This window comes from Trichechus manatus, unplaced genomic scaffold, assembly GCF_000243295.1.
Source record: "Trichechus manatus latirostris isolate Lorelei unplaced genomic scaffold, TriManLat1.0 scaffold00146, whole genome shotgun sequence".
In the NCBI taxonomy this organism is placed as follows: domain Eukaryota; kingdom Metazoa; phylum Chordata; class Mammalia; order Sirenia; family Trichechidae; genus Trichechus; species Trichechus manatus.
The window spans coordinates 3052406-3073702 of record NW_004444082.1 but is presented as its reverse complement, the minus strand read 5'-3'; the positions used below and the strand labels follow the sequence as shown (position 1 = coordinate 3073702).

The following is a 21297-nucleotide window of genomic DNA, read 5'->3' as shown; positions in this document are numbered from 1 at the left end:
GTTTTTTCCCTTTCTTTTCCTTCTTTTTAAATTCTATTCGGATTTAAAAACTTAAGTCTTTTTTCAGTTAAGGGAAACTTTCTTCAATTGAAAAAAATTACTCTTCCCAGAATTTACTCTTTCTTATAAGGTGAATAATCACATCGTGTGTATGTTTCTTACCATTTCTTTCATATTTCTAATGCCTTTTCTTCTGTATGTTTTCCATGCTGCTCTTCTGGATCTCAAGCTAGATCTTCACCAACATCCAAGTCTGTTCTTTTGTCCTTTATAAAATATTTAATTTCAGAAATCGTATTTTTAGTTCCAAGAACTTTCTTGTTCTCTGATTACTCTTTTCCATAGAAGCTGCTTGTTTTTGTTGATGGATCAATTGCCCTCTGTGAGCCCCAAGGATACTAAGAAGAACTGTTTCCTATATTATTTACATTCTCCAGGACCAACTGTTCTGTTTGTTCTGCTTGGCTCTTCTCGTCTTTCATTCAGGTGATTTCCCTTGAATCTCTGGATTTCTTTTCATACGTATAAAGGAAAAAACAGGTTTCTTCAGCAGTTTTGTTTAAGAGTATCTACAACAGGCCTCCCCCCTGAGCGAGAGGGCTATTTGTAGTAATCTGTGGCTATCTTTAATCTCAGTCTTCCAGTTGACACTGTTCCCTGAATAAGTTGACTCTAGCCCAAGAAGGCCTCTGGGGCTTAATTGGGAGAAATGTATTCATAGTTGCAATGGGTCTCTTCTATGCCTATTTTGGGTAGTATGTTCTTTTGTTCTGCAACAGTTCACTAATCACAACTAATATATTTAATAATTAGTTAAATAAATGTAACTGTTATTTATGTTACCTAGCCAGAGAGGTAACAGAAAAAATGCACCTGCATTTTAGGAAACAAATCTTTACAACTTTCTCATCTCTAAAGTGACTAAGATGCAGGGAAATGAGCATTTTTAAACCTCAGTTCTCCTAAATAAAGGTTAGGTGTTTTAATTCTACTTTACAGGAGAAAATAAGTCATACATCTATTGAAATAACTATGCCAGATGAGAATATATTTTCATATATTTCTACATTAATACAGATAAGAGAATTACAGTCAGTGTTCAGGGGGTGAGCTGAGGAGGGAAGAGAACAAAATCAATATCTAAAAAATACTAAGTGTAAAAGCCAAACCAACGTAAGAAATAAAATCAAGCACCACATAACTCCATATACTCCGAGTCAGTTATCATACACTGCCTTTCTACTAAACATCAATAACATATGGCTGATTTTACAACTATAAATTAATTGACATTTTTTCCTCTAAAAACAGAACTGACATCACTACAAAAATTTTGATGTTACTAAAGGAAACTGACAAAAATCACCCAGTCTCAGCTATACCACCATCAGTATGTATTACACAGAGGTCCATTTAACCATGACTAGATAAAACATTTTTGTGCGGACAGGACGACATAGCTAAAGGTGAACTTAGTCAAATGTTGCATATATAATTAATTATTTTAAACCAAGCGTTTTTAATTTTTTAGGGTTCTGCCCAAATGTACCTTTTATGTAGAGTTTTAGTCTTTAATAGTTAGCAACATCTCAACTACTATAATTATGTGACAGACTCACTTTAAGTTGTTAGGCATTGGTAGAAATTCAGTTTTAAGGGAAAATCATCAAGCTAACAATTTTTTTTTTTTTTACAAAAACTCTATTAGTTTTGTTATCTGCAATAAGCAATTCTACTTTTTTGTTTTTTGGCAAGAACGCCTGAAATTTACATGAACTTCAGAGAGAGATATTTACCAGACTATTATCTTATGTAACAAAATTTAAAGACTAAGGTAATAATATATTCATTTACAGACACTGAGAGAACAGCTGAGTCGCAACCGTAATTTCTCATTTTTTTGATACATGAGCAAGTCAAATAAGAATACAGAACTTATATAATTTTTAGACACTGCTAAAGTGAATTTTTACAGTTTATAGGTAATTTATGTATTCGTATTTCCTTGTTTTCTCCATTTGACATATATATGTGTATATCTCTGTGTGTGTGTGTGTAAATAAATATATATACACACACATATATATGTCCCCCCCCCCACACACACACAATATGTTCCACATAAAATTTAAAGTTCTTAACTTTTGGAAATAGGTTGATCTAATTAATCCACATAAACCACATGATAAAATCTGTATTGATTTAAAAGCAGTGATTTTCAAATATGAGAATGGTACAGATTTTGTTTGCTTAAGATTCAGGTAAAAGCAAGTTGGTGATGTTCCTAAAAAAGCTTAAAAATGAAAATTCAGAACTCTGTGTAAAGTGCACCATATATGTCACAAAACGGAGAAAAAGTAGAGCTTGCAGAACTCTTAATGGAATTTCTTTTAATTGGTCATTCAAGTGGTCATAAAGAAAGGAAATCTCACCGCTTACTATGATACACACTTAGCCCTCTGCATCTAATAGATACCTAAGTGTCTATTTTATTTCCTCTAAGTACTGATAGATACCACAGGTTTTATGTGAAAAATAAAAGGTGATGAAAATCAGACATGGTGCTTACTGCTACTCAACAACTCCAGAACAGGTTTAATCAAGGAAGCTGCTAACAGTCCTGGTTAAATAAAATAATGTTCTAAGGTTAGAAGTGGATTGCAATTTTCCGTATTAGGTCTAGCCCCTATTACCTAGTGAGTCTACTGCAAGTTTTTAAAGCATGCCATTTGGGAAGCAGGAAGACTCTTTAAATCTAGGTATACTAACATGCAAACTCCTTTACTCTACCTTACGTCTTGATAAAACTGCCTATTGTCTAAATTCCTAGTGATCAAATATTTTGATATATATATATATGGACATCCTAAAAACATCCTATATAACCTCTTACTATAGCTTGTATACATCTAAAATCAAAAGGTTTGCTTTAAAACTTCCTAAGGTGATGCTTCTTCTTACTTAAACTGTTAACATCACATAATCCATTTGATAAAAATTTCTGGTATACTTTGCCTTAAACAATTTTTTTGATCTCCTGAGTTATCAGCTGATGTAACTCAATATATGCATGTACCAACAGTAGTATTTTCATAGTTCCTGAAATATAAAACTGAGGAAATGAGTTTTACAAATTATGACAACATACTTGTAATAGCACAATTTGCTATTTTAACATTGAAAAAATAAGACTTCAAATTACTGGTGATTTTGTGTATTTTATAACACAGAAATGCTCTCAGTAAATACCAGTGAGTAACAATAAATCACTGTCTTTTGAAGTTTCCTCATCTGTTCTACAGCAGACTCTGTAGCTCGTCTATTTATCATGATGGAGGATCCCCTCGGTTAAGATGAAGTATGCAAGTCAAGAAAGTTCACAGCAGCTGCTTAATAAACAAGGCCAAATTACTGGCAAAGATAAGAAAAATGTGACTAGCTCTTTTGAAAATGGCATTTTCCAATTTGTCCATTAAGCACTCTAAGTAATAAAATCAGTGCCTGCAAACTTGTAACAGAATTTCTACTTTGGCAGTTAATGAGTGTCAGAAATTATCAGCAGCAGGCATTGTGTGATATGATTATGGCTTACAAGCATGATCTGGCTCTCTGAATATGACTGAGTTCTGAGCAGGGTGGTAAGAAGCAATTACTTGTGGCAGACACTATTATTAGAATCTCTGTACAGAAAGATAATATGGAATAAGACTGTGGGAAAAGAACAGAAGTTAAGAGGGAAAATACAAAAGAATTATGCAAATTTAAAAGTACCACATATTTGTATAAAATAAGCGGTATTAAACAGGAAACTTATCCCTGTAACAATATCATAAATGTCTGATACACGTGATATAAAACTTCTACACAAAGTGTGGTCCGTGACATGAGGTCAATCTGCAAGCGTTTATTACTGATTCGTGATGAAATAAGGAGCTTGAACCAAAATGGAAATCAATTATATTACTAAGTACACTGCTTATAGTTCAGCTGACATAACAAGATTTTTTGATGGAAGAAGAGGTGCACTGATTTACAGTCTAGCACAAACTCCTTATACTGAGGACAAGGGACAGTTTGTGGAACAGCTACTCTGAGTAGCACTGGCCTAAAGCACAATACCTAACGGAATAAACCATCATTTAGAATGCTACATCTATAACACTGCTTAATTTACCCCAAATTTATTAAGTTCTGAAATTCATAGTCTTGGTTATATTCCCTACATTCGTAGCACTTAAAGTGGATCTGTCACATGGATGACATGATATACCAAGATGGGTAACGGTATTATCAGGCTCCACATATAAAAACATCTATATGGGTAGTTAATTAACTCTCTATAAAATATTCATAAGTTCTGAATTTAGACTGGGTGAAGTTTGCTAAAGTTAAGTTCTAACAAGGACCTCATGTAAATTAAGTGATAAATTTTGGGTATTTTCATCAGTCTTTCAGCAACTCCAAAATCTCTGTATGATACTTACTGATGATTTTTGCATCATTCCTTGAGGGACTTTGACCAAGCAATAATTCAGGCATATTCACCATGTGGAAAATAAATATTCTGAAAAATCAATACATAGCTGATGAACACATGAAACAATCAAGATTAGTGAAAATTAAAAAGGTTCCAGCAGACGTGCTCCACTCTAATTAAACATTTAAGTTCAAATAAGATACCTTTCTTCTTCTGTGGGAGAAATCTGTTGTAGCACTTCTTTTTAATAGAAAGTTTATAACCAAAGCTACTTTTCACATCTATAGTTTTCTGAAGAGACCAAAACTAAAGAGTTGGTAGGCATAATAAATAACAAGAGAATTAAAATATTACATAAAAATATTTCTACTTTTCCAATTGTATATTCTTACTTTCTCACAGAAGCTAATGCAATTTCAGCTATTATAACCTGACTGTACACAGCACAAAGATGTTCAAATGACTTTCAGCTTGTAACTGTTAGCTGGGCTTACACAGTATTTTGAAAGTCGAAACTGACAGGGCTTAGTGGATGATTATGCTAGTTTCTCTTTTTTCCTTATTCAGCCATATCCCCAGTGCGTAAACAATGTTTAACACATCATGGGTACTAAAAATAGTTGCTCAATAATTGAGCTGGAGGAAAAAGAGGAAGAGGAGTTTAGGATGACTCCCAAGTATATGAGTAATACTGATAGGTGAATGATGATAAACCATTGATCAAAGCAGAGGAGCATGAATGGGGAAAAAAGAGGTTCTATTTGGGTACGCTGATTTCTCAGACTCCTGTGGGAAATCAAAGCAGTAATATCTGGAGGGCAGCTACACATAAAGGTCTAAAGCTTAAAGGTCTAGGATAAAGATATATATTTGGATGTCCTCACATCTAGATGGCAGCTCACACTGTGAATGTGGGTGAACCTTATCTGGCAGAATACATAGTATGAGAAGAGGTTCCAGAAAGTAAAAGTCCAGGGAAAAGCCAACACTGGGGTGTGTGGAAAGGGGATGAAGCACGGTTTGGGAAGCTAATGAATGCTAGGAAAGAATTATGTCTCAGAAACCAAAAGCAGGAGAATTTTACGAAGAACAACATAGTCAACATTGTCAAATTCTACAGAGATTAAAAAGGACTAAAATGTAGCTAAGAGATCTGACAATTACATCATTTGTGATCTAAGTAAAAACAGGTTTGACAGACTGGTAGAGGCTGAAGTAGAAATCAGTCTACAATGCATCTGACAAAGCTTAGTTATGAAGGGAAGGGCGTAAGAGAGATTTTGTTGACGGAGCCATGTAAATTTATGTGTACAAAAATATGATCACAGGATTGTGTCCAGCTCTACTTCCCTTCTCTCCACACAAATGATAGCCTCCTCTGCCACCTCCCTCCCAACACATGCTGGAACAGCCTGGGATATGTCCTTCTATATTTTGTACCATGCTTATAAAATCGTACACAAATGAGTTTTTAAAACTTATTCATTTTACAAAAATGGGATATTACGATTAATTTATAATCTTGAGTGATGGTTATGTACTATTTTTTGCCACTAAAAACAGTGTTGCAATAAACATGGGTTATACCTAGAAATGTATCAGATCAAGGGTTAAAAGTATTCTTAAAAACTTTTTTTAAAATGATGGTAAAATTCAAACTTATGCAAGCAGACAGAATGTTGTATAGAACCCCCATGTACCTATTAACCTTGGGCCAATCTTTCCCCATACACACCTCCCCATTCACACCACTCCTGAATTATTTTGAAGCACATTCCATTCATCATACCATTTCATCCATAAAATACTACAGTATATATCTGTAAAAGACAACAGCTCTTAAATTTTGTTAGCTACTGCCAGGCTGTTTTTCAAAAAGACCATAACACTTCATATTCACTCCCATTTTATTTCTTCTCCTATTAGGTAAACATTTTCATTAGTTTTTGCTTTATTCTTCCATTATTTATTTTTCATGTGTTTTAAATTTTTTTTATTGTTGCACTTTTAAGTGAAAGTTTACAATTCAAATTAGTCTCTCATACAAAAATTTATACATAGTCACGTGACCCTACCTGCTCTGCCTATACTGTGACAGCACACTCCTCCTTTCCACCCCTGATTTCCCGTTTCCATGCAACCAGCTCCAGACCCTCTCTGCCTTCTCATCTCACCTCTGGAGCTGCCCATTTAGTCTCATGTATCTACTTGAGCTAAGCAGCACACTCTTCACGAGTTATCATTTTATAACCTACAGTCCAGTCTAATCTTTGTCTTCAGAGTTGGCCTCAGGAATGCTTTTAGTTTTGGGCAAACAGAGAGTCCGGGGGTCATGTCTTCTAGGATCTCTCCAGTCTCAATCAAACCATTAAGTCTGGTCTTTTGACTAGAATTTGAGTTCTGCGCCCCACTTTTCTCCTGCTCTGTCAGGGACTGTCTGTTGTGTTCCCTGTCAAGGCGGTCATTGGTGGTAGCCGGGCACAGTAGTTCTTCCGGTCTCAGGTTGATGAAGTCTCTGGTTTATGTGGCCCTTTCTGTCTCTTGGGCTAATACTTTCCTTGTGTCTTTGGTGTTCTTCACTCTCCTTTGTTCCAGATAGGTTGGGACCAACTGATGCATCTTAGATGGCGGCTCACTAGCTTTTAAAACCCCAGACGTCATTCACTAAAGTGGGATGCAGAACATTTTCTTAATAAACTTTGTTATGCCAATTGACTTAGATGCCCCCTGAAACCATGGTCGCCAGACCCCCGCCCCTGCTACTCTGTCCCTCGAAGTGTATGGTTGTATTCAGGAAACTTCTTAGCTTTGGTTCAGTCCAGTTATGCTGACTTCCCCTGTAGTGTGTGCTGTCCTTCCCTTCAGCTAAGACAATTCTTGTCTACTATCTAGTTAGTGAATACCCTTCTCCCTCCCTCCCCACCCTCATAACCATCAAAGAATGTCTTTTGTGTTTAAACCTTTTTTTGAGATCTTACAATAGTGGTCTTATACAATATTTGTCCTTTTGCGACCGACTAAATTCACTCAGCATTAACGCCTTCCACATTCCTCCATGTTATGTTTTATGGATTCATCATTCTTCATCATTGTATAGTATTCTATTGTGTGAATATACCATAATTCATTTATCCATTCATCTGTTGATGGGCACCTAGGTTGTTTCCATCTTTTTGCTATCGTGAACAGTGCTGCAATGAACATGGATGTACATATATTATTCGTGTGATGGCTCTTATTTCTCTACGATATATTACAAGGAGTGGGAATGCTGGATTGTATGGTACTTCTATTTCTAGCTTTCTAAAGAAGCGCTAAATCGATTTCCAAAATGGCTGTACCATTTTACATTCCCACCAACAGTGTACATAGTGTTCCAGTCTCTCCACAATCTCTCCGACATTTATTATTGGGTGTTTTTTGGATTAATGCCAGCCTTGTTGGGGTGAGACGGTTTCTCACTGTAGTTTCAATTTGGGTTTCTCTAACGGCTAATGATTGTGAGCATTTCGTCATGTGTCTGTTAGCTGCCTGAAGGTCTTCTTTGGCGAAGTCTCTGTTCATATCCTTTGCCCATTTTTCAATTGAGTTGTCTTTTTGTTGTTGAGGTTTTGCAGTATCTTGTAGATTTTAGAGACTAGACACTGATCGGATTTGTTGTAGCCAAAAGCTTTTTCCCAGTCTGTAGGTTGTCTTTTGACTCTTTTGGTGAAGTCTTTTGATGAGCGTAAGTGTTTGATTTTTGGGACCTCCCAGTTATCTAGTTTCTCTTCTGGTGTATGTGCACAGTTACTTATGTTTTGCATTCTGTTTGTGCCATGTATTAGGGCTGCTAGCATTGTCCCTATTTTTTCTCCCACAATTTTTATCGATTTTGATTTTATATTTAGATTTTTGATCTAAGTTAGTTTTTGTGTATGGTGTGAGGTACAGGTCTTGTTTCAGTTTTTTGCAGATGGATATCCAGTTATGCCTGCACCATTTCTTAAAGAGAGTGTCTCTTCCCCAATTAACAGACTTTGGGCCTTTGTCAAATATCAGCTGCTCATGAATTTATCTCTGGATTCTCAATTCTGTTCCACTAGTCCATATATCTGTTGTTGTACCAGTACCATGCTGTTTTGACTCCCGTGGTGGTATAATAGGTTCTAAAATGAGGAAGGGTGAGGCCTCCCACTTTGTTGTTCTTCTTCGGTAATGCTTTACTCATCTGGAGACTCTTCCCTTTCCATATGAAGTTGGTGATTTGCTTCCTCATCTCATTAAAAAATGCAGCTGGAATTTGGATCGAGATTGCATTGTATCCGTAGGTCACTTTGGGTAGAACTGACATTTTCACAATGCTGAGTTTTCCTATCTATGAGCAAGGTATGTTTTCCCACTTAAGCAGGTCTGTTTTGGTTTCCTGCAGTAGCATCTTGTAGTTTTCACTGTATAGGTCTTTTATGTCTCTGGTTAGATTTATTCCCAAGTATTTTATCGTCTTGGGGGTTACTGTAAACGGTATTGATTTGCTGATTTCCTCTTTCAAGTTCTCTTTGTTAGTGTAGAGGAATCCAACTGATTTTTGTATGTTTACCTTGTATCCTGATACTTTGCTGAAATATTCTATCAGTTCCAGTAGTTTTCTTGTGGATTCCCTGGGGTTGTCTGTGTGTAAGATCATATCTGCAAAAAGAGATACTTTGACCTCTTCCCTATCAATTTGGATGCGCTTTGTATTTCTTTTTCTAACCTAACTGCCCTAGCTACGACTTCTAGCACAATGGTGAATAAAGGGCATCCTTGTCTGGTTCCTGTTCTCAAGGGGAATGCTTTCAGATTCTCTCCATTTAGGACGATGTTGGCTGTTGGCTTTGTATAAATGCCCCTAAATTATGTTGAGGAATTTTCCTTCTATTCCTATTTTGTTGCGAGTTTTTACATGAATGGGTGCTGGACTTCGTCAGATGCCTTTTCTGTATCAATTGGTAAGATCACGTGTTTCTTGTCTTTTATTTATGTGATGGATCACATTGATTGTTTTTCTAATGCTGAACTATCCCTGAGTATCTGGTATAAATCCCACTTGATCATGGTGAATTTTTTTTTGATATACTGCTGAATTCTATTGGCTGGAATTTTGTTGAGGATTTTTGCGTCAATGTTTATGAGGGATACTGGTCTGTAATTTTTTTTGTGGTTTTGGTATTGGGGTTATGCTGGCTTCATAGAATGAGTCTGGGAGTATCCCATCCTTTTCTATGCTCTGAAATACCTTTAGTTATACTGGTGTTAGCTCTTCTCTGAAAGTTTGGTAGAATTCTCCAGCGAAGTTGTCAGGGCAAGGGCTTTTTTTTATTGTTGTGAGTTTTTAAATTACCTCTTCAATCTCTTCTGTTGTTACAGGTTTACTTAGTTGTTCTACCTCTGTGTTAGTTTAGGTAGGTAGTGTGTTTATAGAAATTTGTTGATTTCTTCTAGGTTTTCAAATTTGTTGAAGTACAATTTTTCATAGTACTCTGTTATGATTCTTTTAATTTCAGTTGGGTCTGCTGTGATACGGCCCATCTCATTTCCTATTCAGGTTATCTGTTTACTCTCCTGTTTTTCTTTTGTCAGTCTGGCCAATGGTTTATCAATTTTGTTGATCTTTTCAAAGAACCAGTTTTTGTCTTGTTAATTCTTTCCATTGTTTTTCTATTCCTTGTTCATGTAATTCTGCCCTAATTTTTGTTATTTCCTTTCTTCTGGTGCCCGAGGGCTTCTTTTGATGCTCTCTTTCTAGTTGTTTGAGTTGTAGGTTTAATGTTTTGATTTTGGCCCTTTCATCTTTTTGGATGTGTGCATTTATTCCTATAAATTGACCTCTGAGCACTGCTTTTGCTATATCCCAAAGGTTCTGGTAGGATGTTATTTTCATTCTCATTTGAGTCTGTGGATTTCTTTATTCTATCCTTAATTTCTTCTATAACCCAGTAGTTTCTGAGGAAGGTGTTGTTCAGTTTCCATGTGTTTAATTTTTTTTCCTTGCTTTTTCTGTTGTTCATTTCTACTTTGATGGCTTTAGGGTCAATAAAGATGCTTTGTAATATTTCGATGCTTTGGATTCTGTAAAGGGCTACTTTATGACCTAATACGTGGTCTATTCTGGAGAATGTTCCACGTGCGCTGGAAAACAATGTATACTTGGCTGCTGTTGGGTGGAGTGTTTGGTATATGTCTATGAGATCAAGTTGGCTGACTGTGGCATTTAGATCTTGCATGTCTTTACAGAGCTTCTTTCTGGATGTTGTGTCCTTAACCGAAAGTGGTGTGTTTAAGTCTCCTACGATTATTGTGGAGCTGTCTATTTCTCCTTTCAATGCTGTTAGAGTTTATGTATTTTGGACCCGTTGTTGGGTACATAAATATGGTTTTGTCCTCCTGGTGTACTGAGCCTTTAATCATTATATAGTGTCCTTCCTTATCATTTGTGGCGGATTTTGCTTTGAAGTCTATTTTGGCAAAGATTAATATTGCCACTCTTTTTTGACTGTTGTTGGCTTGAAAAATTTTTTTCCATCCTTTGAGTTTTAGTTTGTCTCCATGAGTGTCTAAGGTGTGTCTCCTGTAGGCAGCATATAGACGGATCATGTTTTTTTAATCCATTCTCCCACTCTCTGTCTCTTTATTGGTGCATTTAGTCCACTTACATTCAGCGTAATTTTTGACAGGTATGAGTTTAGTGCTGTCATTTTGATGTCTTTTTTTTGTGTTGCTGACAGTTTCTTTGTTCCACTTAATTTTCTGTGCTGAGTCATTTTTCTTTCTTATCTTTTCATCTTTTTTATTGTAGTTGATTTTGTATTTGCTGAGTTTTTATGTTTTTCTTCTTTATTTTCATGTGTAGGTTCATTAATTTCCTTTGTGGTTACCTTAATATTTAGTTATTTTTGTAAGTTTAAACCAATCTTTTATTTCTTGATATCGTCTTCACTTTCTCTCCATATGAAAGTTCTATGACTACATTAGTCTCTCTCTTTTGTTTTAATGTTGTCATCTTTTGCACATTGATGTCTCTGTTTCCCTATTTTCAGTGTTTTAGCTTTATTATTGTGATTTCCCTATGTGGGATGATATCTGGTTGTTCTGTCCTGTGTTCTAGTCTTAGGTTGTTATCTGATGTTACTGATTTTCTAACCAGAGGACTCCCTTTAAAATTTCTGTAATTTTCCTTTGGTTTTTTACAAAACCCCTAAGCTTGTTTATCTGGAAATGCCCTAATTTCATCATCGTATTTGAGAAAGTTTTGCTGGACATAATTCTTGGCCAGCAAATTTTCTCCTTCAAGGCTTTACATATGTCATTCCATTGCCTTCCTGCCTGAATGGTTTCTGCTGAGTAGTCTGAGCTTAGTCTTATTGACTCTCCTTTGTAGATGACCTTTCGTTTATCCTTAGCTGCTGTTAAAATTCTCTCTTTATCTTTGGTTTTAGCAAGTTTGATTATAACATGTCTTTGTGACTTTCTTTTAGGATCTATCTTGTGTGGGGTTCGATGAGTTTCTGGGATAGATATCTTCTAACGGTATCAGGGAAGTTTTCTGCCAACAAATCTTCAATAATTCTCTCTGTATTTTCTGTTATTCTCCCCATCCCCCACTCCCCGTTCTGGTACTCCAATCACTCGTAGGTTATTCCTCTTGACAGAGTCCCACATAATTCTTACAGTTTTTTCATTTTTTGAAAATTCTTTTATCTGATTTTTCCTCAAATAAGTTGGTGTCAAGTGCTTTATGTTTAATCTCACTAAGTCTGACTTCTATTTCCTCGATTCTGCTCTTACGACTTTCTACTGAGTTGTCTAATTCTGAAATTTTATTGTTAATCTTCTGGATTTCTGTTTTCTGTGTCTCTGGATTCTTGCAGCCTGTTAAGTTTGTCATTTTGCTCTTGTATAACCTTAAGTCCCTCTGTTGCTTTGTCTTTGTGTTTCATGGCTTGGTCTGCATTTTGCCTAATCTCCTTCCTGATCTCTTGAAGAGCTCTCTATGTTAATCTTTTGAATTCTACCTCTGGTAATTCTACGAAGTTCTCTTCCTCCGGGAGGTTTCTTGGTTGTTTTGTATTGGTTGCTTGCTGAAGCCATTTTGGTCTGCCTCTTTATGTGACTCGATATTGACTGTTGTCTCTGAGCCGTCAATAAGTTATTACATTTATTTACGTTTGCTTACTACATCCTAGCTTCTTTTATTTTTATGTGCCCAAGTAGGCTGGTCATGTGAGCTACTTTGATTATTGGCGTCTCTGAAACTGTCACACCCTGTCACCAAATAGTTAGAGTTGTTACTAGGTATGTGAGCCCAGGAGTCCGTTTACTTTTCTTGTGTGGATTCAGCCAGCCAGGTGTCCAGATCATCGATCACTGACTGTGTGGTGCAGGTCTCACCTACAGTCCTAGATGGGCAGGGGTGAATGGAGTAGGCACAGGTATGTGGCTGCAGTAGGGAGTCATGCGCTGAGCAAGGCAGGGGGCTGACGGCTGCCCCTTAGTGTCTGGGTGGAAGGTGTGTCCCTGTTCCCTACAGTGCATAGGTGGGTGGGTTTTGCAGCTGGCCTTTTGCACCCATTGTTGTTGGCTTTAAGGACTGGGGGGCACCACTTATTCTTGGACCCGTCATGTGTGGCTAGGTCGAGTGGGTGGAGCTACCAGTGGTCAGGCCCCTAATATGGGTAGGTGATGACCCTTCTTAATGGGCAGAGTGGTTTCAAATGTCACAAATCTGCCACTCCACCTTACAGCTGAAAATGGGCTTCAGGTATATACCCTGTTGTACTGTGTTAATTAGGGCCTATGCTTTTGAAATGGGCCCACAGAAGTCTATGGAGGGGTGAAAGGCATTCAAAGTCCATGGATCCTTTATGCCTGTGTCTAGTCAAAGGGGCTGTGCCTGCCCTGAGTTCCCAGCTTAGGGGAGCTAGTATATTATTTTTTCACGTTTGTTAATTTGTTCCCTCTTCAAAGCTGGGAGAATGGCTCAAGGCATGCAACAGGTCCTACCTCCAGGCCAGGGGACGCTGCAATCACTGAAGCCAGACCAGGACCCGGAGCAGAGCGGGAAGGTGGCAGCTAAATGAGAGAGAAGTACTTCCAAAAGGGGGAAAGGGCTTTTTTGATCTGTGCAGTAGGTTAGACACTGGTATATCTCTTTCGCTGATTTAGCACTGCTTCTCCTTGGTTCCGGAGGCTTGAGTAGACTCTCCACCACTCGATTTCTCCCAAGTGCTCCTGGTTGCTACTTGTTGTAGCAGGATGTGGAAAACATGTCCCAAGCTCTACTTCTTGTCTCAGCCTGCCAGGCGCCAGCCAGGTCAGGTCTGGCAAATCCTCTCTGCTTCTGAACTGTCTCTCCCTCCCCCTGCTGCTCAGTCCGAATCCTCAACTTCGTCTTTGATATTCAGGGCTCCTAGATTGTCATATAATCGATTCACTTGTTTTTTCGGGTCTTTGTTTTAACAGGGACCATGAGAAGCATCTGACTACTCCACCATCTTGGCCCCACTTGTCGTTTGATTTCTTGACTGCTGCTTCCATGGGTATTTATTGTGGATCCAAGTAAAATGAAATCCTTGAATACTTTAATTTTTTCTCCATTTATCATGATGTTGCTTATTCGTTCATTTGTTTTATTTATATTAAGGTGTAATCCATACTGAAGGCTGTAGTCTTTGATCTTCATCAGTCAGTGCTTCAAGTTCTCTTCACTTTCGGTAAGGAAGGTTGTGTCATCTGCACATCACAGGTTAATTAGTCTTCTTTCAATCCTGACGCCACGTTCTTCTTCATATAGACCAGCTTCTCAGATTATCTGCTCAGCATACAGACTGAATAAGAATGGTGAAAGGGATACAACCCTGACACACACCTTTTCTGATTTTAAAGCACGGAATATCCCCTTGTTCTGTTCGAATGACTGCCTCCTGGTGTACGCATGGGTTTCAATGAGCAATATTAAGTGTTCTGAAATTCCCATTCTTCACAATGTTACTCATAATTTTTTATGATCTTGTCGAATGCCTTTGTCAATAAAACACAGGTAAACATCTTTCTGGTATTCTCTGCTTTCAGCCAAGATCCATCTGGTATCAGCAATGCTATCCTTCATTCCCCTCTCTTTTGAATCCAGCCTAAATTTCTAGCAGTTCCCTCTAGATATATGGCTGCAGCTGTTTTTGAATTATCTTCAGCAAAATTTTGTTTGCATGTAATATTAATGATATTGTCTGATAATTTCCACATTCAGTTGGATTACCTATCTTTGGAATGGGTATATATAGGGATCTCTGCCAATCAGTTGGCCTGGTAGTTGTCCTCCAAATTTTTTGGCACAGACGAGCAAGCACTTCCAACGATGCATCCATTTATTGAAGCATCTCAATCGGTATTCTGTCAATTCCTGGAGGCTTGTTTTTCACCAGTGTCTTCAGTATAGCTTAGACTTTTTCCTTCAGTACCATTGGTTTTTCATCATATGCTACCTCCTGAAATAGCTGAACACTGACCAATGTTTCTTAGTATAATGACCCTGTATTCCTTCCATCTTCTTTTGATGCTTCTTCTGTCGTTCAATTTTTTTGTCCATAGAATTCTTCATTATTGCTTTTTGAGGTTGAATTTTTTCTTCAATTCTTTCAGCTGAACTGAAATCTGAGAAATGCTGAGTGTTTTCCTCCCTTTTGGTTTTCTAACTCCAGGTCATTGCACATGTCTTTACATTTTCTCATCTTGAGCCACCCTTTGAAATCTTCTGTTTAGCTCTTTATCGTTTATTTCATTTGCTTTATTCTACATTCAAGCTCAAGTTTCTTCTGATTCTATTTTGTTTTCTCTTTCTTTCCATTTAATGACCTTTTTATTTCTTCATGTATGATATCCTTAATGTTATCTCACAATTCTTCTGGTCTTCAGTCATTAGTTAATATGTCAAATCTCTTCTTGAGATGCTCTCTAAATTCAGGGTAGATACACTCAAGGTGGTACTCTGGCTTTCATGGACTTGTTTTAATTTTCTTCAGCTTCAACCTGAACTTGCATATGAGCAACTGATGATCACAACTGGCCCTTGGCCTTTTTCTGACTAATGATGTCATCAATCTGGGTAGTATGGATGATTAATGCAACTGGCTTAGTCAATGCTTTTAGGTCTTTTCAATGGACAGAACTAGAATATAAATATGTGTTTGTATATGTATTTAATTTTATCTGGAAATAATTTCAAACTCACAGACAGAAAAATAAATACTAAACACCATATATGTTACCAGATTTGTCTATTTTTAATATTTTACCCCACTTGCTTTATAATTTGCTTGGTCTCTCTCTATATATATCCATATATATGTATGTACCTATATACGTTATTTTCTTCTGAACCATATGAGGGTATATTACATATATGATGGCCCTTTATCCCTAAATACTTCAGTGATTATTTCCTAAGAAAAAAGGATACTCTCTTGCGTCACCATAGTACAACAGCTGTCAACTTCATAAATTTATATCAATACTAATCCACAGCCCACACTATAATTTTGTCAAATGATCTAATAATGTCCTTTATAATCAACGCCGCCCCTTCAATCCAGGAGCACATATTGCCTCATGGATCACCTTTTTAGACTGTCTGGAACATTCTCCCTCAATTAGGATTGTAACATTCTCCATTTCCACCAGCAAGGTACGAAGGGCCTGTTTCCCCATGTCTTCATCAATACAGTTATTATCAACAAGCTTCTGAATTTTCCCAATCTGATGGCTGAGAAATAGTATCCTGGTATAATTTTAATTTTTGTTTCTCCTGTTTTCAGTGAAGCTGAACAAAAGAGACATTTTTACAGTTCTGTGAATTGTCTGTTCATGCCTTTTCCCATTTTTCTATAGGATTTTTGAATCTTTTTTTCTCAACTTTTAAAAGTCCTTAATAAATTTTGGATATTAGCCCTTTATTTGTGATACAGGTTGTGAATCTATTTCTCCCATTTGTCTTTTAAATTTGCTTATGATGTTTTTTGCCATGCAAAAGGGTCCCCCTCCCCCATTTTTTTGTAGTCAAATTTATCAAATTTTTTTTTTAATTCCGTTTGGAGTTTAAGGCATTTAAATGTCTTTGCCTACACTAAGGTTAAAGAGGAATTCACCTGTGTTCTCTTTTAGTACTTGTACAGTTTTACTTTTTTACATTTAGATCTCTGATCCAGCTGGAGTTTATTCTAAGATATGGTGTGAGGAATGAATTTAATTTTATCTTTTTTCCAAATATGTATCCAGTTGTCCTAATTTTTAAATAAATACCTATCATTTATTAAAAAGATTGTCTTTGCCCCAGTGATTTGAGATATTAGCTATATTATGTAATAGAATTTTATATATATATAAATATATATAAATATATAAATATATATATATATGGGTCTAATTTCTGGATTTCCTATTCTGCACCACTGATCTGTCTATTCATGTGTTGGTACTATATTATTTTAATTATACATGCCTTGCTGTATGTTTTAATATATAACAGGGTAGTTGTCCCTCAGAGCTCTTTCTTGTCAGTGTTTTCCTACCTACTTTTGTGTGCTCATTTTCCTGTATGTATATTAGGATCAACTTGTCTAGCTCCATTAAAAAACTTGTTGGAATTTTTACTGCATTAAATGTGTAATTTAACTTAGGAAGAGATGACATCTTAATGACATTAAGAAATCCTAACCAAGAACAAGGATGTCTTTCCATTTGTTTAAGTCTACTTTCGTGCCTCTCAATTTTATATTTTCTACATATAGATTTTGAACATTGCTAATTGTTTATTCTTAAATATTTCACGTTTCAACTGCTACGACAAATAAAGTTTCCTCACTTATTGTATCTTTTAAATGGTTATTATTTGTGTATATGAATGCTATTGGTGTTTGAATGTTAATTTGATACCTGCTACCACTGGGTAAATTCTTCTATTACTGGAGTTAATCAATCATTGATTCTCTAGGACTTCCCAGGTATATTATCATGCTATCTGCAAAGAATTTATTTCTTCTTTCCCTATTTTTAGTCTCCGATTTTGTCTTCTCTAGTCTAATAATTTGCTGAGTAAATAATACAAGAAGTTGGACTATATGAAGAAGAACATGGCATTAGGATTGGAGGAAGACTCATTAACAACCTGCAATATGAACATGACACAATCTTGCTTGCTGGAAGTGAAGAGGACCTGAAGCACTTATTGAGGAAGAGCAAAGACCACAGCCTTCAGTGTGGATTATACCTCAACATAAAGAAAACCAAAATCCTCAAAACTGGAACAAAAAGCAACATCATGATAAATGGAGAAAAGACTGACGTTGTCAAGGATTTCATTTTACTTAGATTCACAATAAACTCCCATGGAAGCAGCAATCAAGAAATCAAATGACACACTGCACTGGGCAAGTGTGCTGTAAAAGACCTCACTGGGGTGTTAAAAGGCCAAGATGTCACTCTGAGGACTAAGGTGCACCTGACCAAAGCCATGGTGTTTTCAACTGCCTCATATGCACATAAAAGCTGGATAGTGAACAAAGACAACCAAAGAAGAAATGATGCCTTTGAATTATGGTGCTGGCAAAGAATACTGAATATACTATGGACTGCCAGAAGAATGGACAAATCAGTCTTGGAAGAAGTACAGCCAGAATGCTCCTCAGAAGCAAGGATGGCAAGACTTCGTCTCAAGTACTTTGCACAAGTTATCAGGAAGGACCAGTCCCTGGAAAAGGACATCATGCTTGGTAAAGTAGAGGGTCAGTGAGAAAGAGGAGGACCCTCAACGAGATGGACTGACACAGTGGCTGCAACAATGGGCTCAAGCATAACGACGGATCCAAGGATGGCGCAGGACCTGGCAGTGTTTCGTTCTCGTTCTGTTGTACACAGGGTTGCTATGAGTCAGGACTGACTCTAAAGCACCTAGCAACAACAAGTCTAATGATTGCTTCGCCTATAACCTCCAATACAGTGTTAAATAGCAGTGAAGAGTCTTGCCTTGATGTTGACCTTAACGGGAATGTCCCTAGGGTTTCATCATAAAGATGTTGAATTTAGGACTGAAGTATATTTATTTATTTTTTATCATGTTAAGAAAATATAGTAGAGTCCTTTAAAGTTTTTTCTTAATTACAGAAAAACCCTTGAGACAGCATGCCCCTTGATGTAATTTGGGTATAACGAGAACACTTATAACAGGTACAACGAACGGTAAGCCAGGAAAAGAAACAGCAAGCACACCTATCTGGAGAAACTGGTGAGGAAGATGATGATTCTATGTGTCCTCAATACTCTGCTGCTCAATCTCTTAAAATCAGACCAATGAAATGAAAGCCCAACTAATCAGGAGATTTCTAGAATTGCTGGTAGAAATCCTACCCAAGCACAGGACACAGAATTGTCACCAAACTATAGGTCCAACAGGGACAGTTTTAGATTGCAAAGCTCAAAACTCGTGCTCAGCTAGTTGTGCAGGCTTGTCATTTTATTAATCTCACCATAAAGTGAGCCTGCATTTCACACAATTAAATTTTATGGATTCCAATAAATGGCTGTGTTTTACTATATTTATTTGGAAGTCATATCAGCTGAAAGCTCTATCCTAATTATAGAAGTTTATATAGAAGCCACCTGAGAGTTCTTAAAAAGAGAAAAAAAGCAAAGAATGTCCAGAGAGATGTAATAATTATTGCAAAATTACAAGTGCTGGATCATGTTGTAAATAGGCTTCAAAAGGTCATTTAAAAAGTAAATGTAATGATACCACTTATCACCACCAGAGTGTCTTAAATTAAGAAGATTTTCATCAAACACTGGCAAGGATGCAGTCTTAGTGGAAGTGTAAAGTGCTGCAGCACTTTGGAAAATGGTCTGGCAGGTTCTTCTAAACTAAAGATCAACCTATTCTACAACCCTGCAACTCCTCTCGTAGCTTTTACTCAAGAGTAATGAAAACATATTGTTGTTGTTAGGTGCCATCGAGCTGGTTCCAACTTATAGCGACCCTATATACAAGAAAGCGCCGCCCAGTCCTGCGCCATCGTCACAATCACTGTTATGCTTGAGTCCATTGCTGCAGCCACTGTATCAATCCATCTCATTGAAGGTCTTCCTCTTTTTCGCTGACCCTCTACTTTACTAAGCATGAATCCTTCTCCAGGGACTGATCCCTCCTGATAACATGCCCAAAGTATGTGACACATAGTTGTACCATCCTTGCCTCTAAAGAGCATTCTGGTTGTACTTCTTCCAAGACAGATTTGTTCATTCTTCTGGCAGTCCATGGTATATTCAACATTCTTTGCCAACATCACAATTCAAAGGCCATCAGTTCTTCGGTCTTCCTTATTCACTGTCCAACTTTCGAATGCCTATGTGGCAACTGAAAATATCATGGCTTGGGTCAGGCACACCTTAGTCTTCAAAGTGACATCTTTGCTTTACAACACTTTAAAAGAGGTAATTTGCCAGTGAAATGCGTCTTCTGATTTCCTGACTGCTGCTTCCATGGATGTTCACTGTGGATCCAAGTAAAATGAAACCCTTGACAACTTCAATCTTTCTCCGTTTATTATGATGTTGCTTATTGGTTCGGTTGTGAGGATTTTTATTTTCTTTATGTTGAGGTGTAATCCATACTGAAGGCTGTGGTCTTTGATCTTCATCAGTAAGTGCTTCAAGTCCTCCTCACTTTCAGCAAGCAAGGTCGTGTCAACTGCATAACACAGGCTGTTAATGCATCTTCCTCCAATCTTGATGTCTTGAAAACATATATGTCCTCAAAAAGACTTGCACAAGAATGTTCTTAGCAATTAATAGCCAAAAGCTGTAAACAACTCAGGTGCTTAGAAAGGATAAACAACAAACTGTGGTATATTCATATAATGGAATACTACTCAGTGATAAAAAAGAATGAACGAGTGATATTTGCAACAACAATATGCTAAGTGAAAGAAGTCTTACACACATGCTGCATGAAGTTCTAGAATATACAAAAATAGTTCATGGTGAACAGTGGTTGCCTTGGGAGTGGGTGCAGGGGATTGACTAGCAGTTGGTGAGTACATTTTTTTGAAGTTTACTGCCTGTTTGAACATTTTCATAATAAAATGTTGCGATTTAACAGTACTGAAAGTGGTTATGTTACAGAGAGCACAAACAGTAAAGGAATATTTGCAATCCAGGATAAACTTTTCCATGCTAGCATCCTATCTAGATTTTGAAAGTGCTGTATATTTAAGATTGTGAATGGAAGCTAAGACGGAAAACCATTAGATGGCTAAAATGTGGTTCTGGTGATGACAAAATGAGAGACACTGTCATTTCACACTGAGGTCAAAATACACATGAACAGTTCTTTAAAACCATTTCATAACAGAGTAGGAAAAAAAAGTATTTCTAAATAAATATGATATGGAATTTCAAATACGTATATTTAAATTAATGAATAATTTAAGTAGATATCTGACAAGTTTATCTGTACCCCTATAATGTAATTATTTATTCAAGTAGGCTACAAGACTTTTTCTTTTTCTTTTTATGCTGCTTGGGGAAATGTTAAGTTGTCTTATAGTTATATATTATCTTACAGTCAGGCATATACAGCATATAGGAGGTACATTACCATATCATTAGAAAAATTTATAAACACTACTTTAAATGGCTGCATACAAAGCTCAATACGTTTTTTTTTATTGTACTTCAGGTGAAGGCTTACAGAACAAATAGTTTCTCATGAAACAGTAGTACACATATTGTTTTATGACATTGGTTAACAACCCCAC

The 21297-nt window shown here is 36.8% G+C and overlaps 1 protein-coding gene across 8 annotated transcripts in view; it reads right to left on the bottom strand.

Annotated features, from left to right (window-relative positions):
* ANKRD12 (ankyrin repeat domain 12) overlaps window positions 1-21297 on the bottom strand; it is a 196752-nt gene that overhangs the window by 41641 nt on the left and 133814 nt on the right. The window contains exons 1-2 of one of the 8 annotated variants that reach the window (XM_023740049.1): window positions 4485-4553; window positions 163-266 (exon numbers count right to left, since the gene is read on the bottom strand). The exons of 6 other annotated variants lie outside the window; for them this stretch is intronic. Coding sequence is in view for 1 of the 2 variants with exons in the window: in XM_023740048.1 (XP_023595816.1) it covers window positions 4485-4548 (64 nt within the window). In the remaining variant the exon portion in view is untranslated. Of the gene's footprint in view, window positions 1-162; window positions 267-4484; window positions 4565-21297 lie in introns of those variants that run through there. One more of the 8 variants, XM_023740048.1, reaches the window with a different exon arrangement.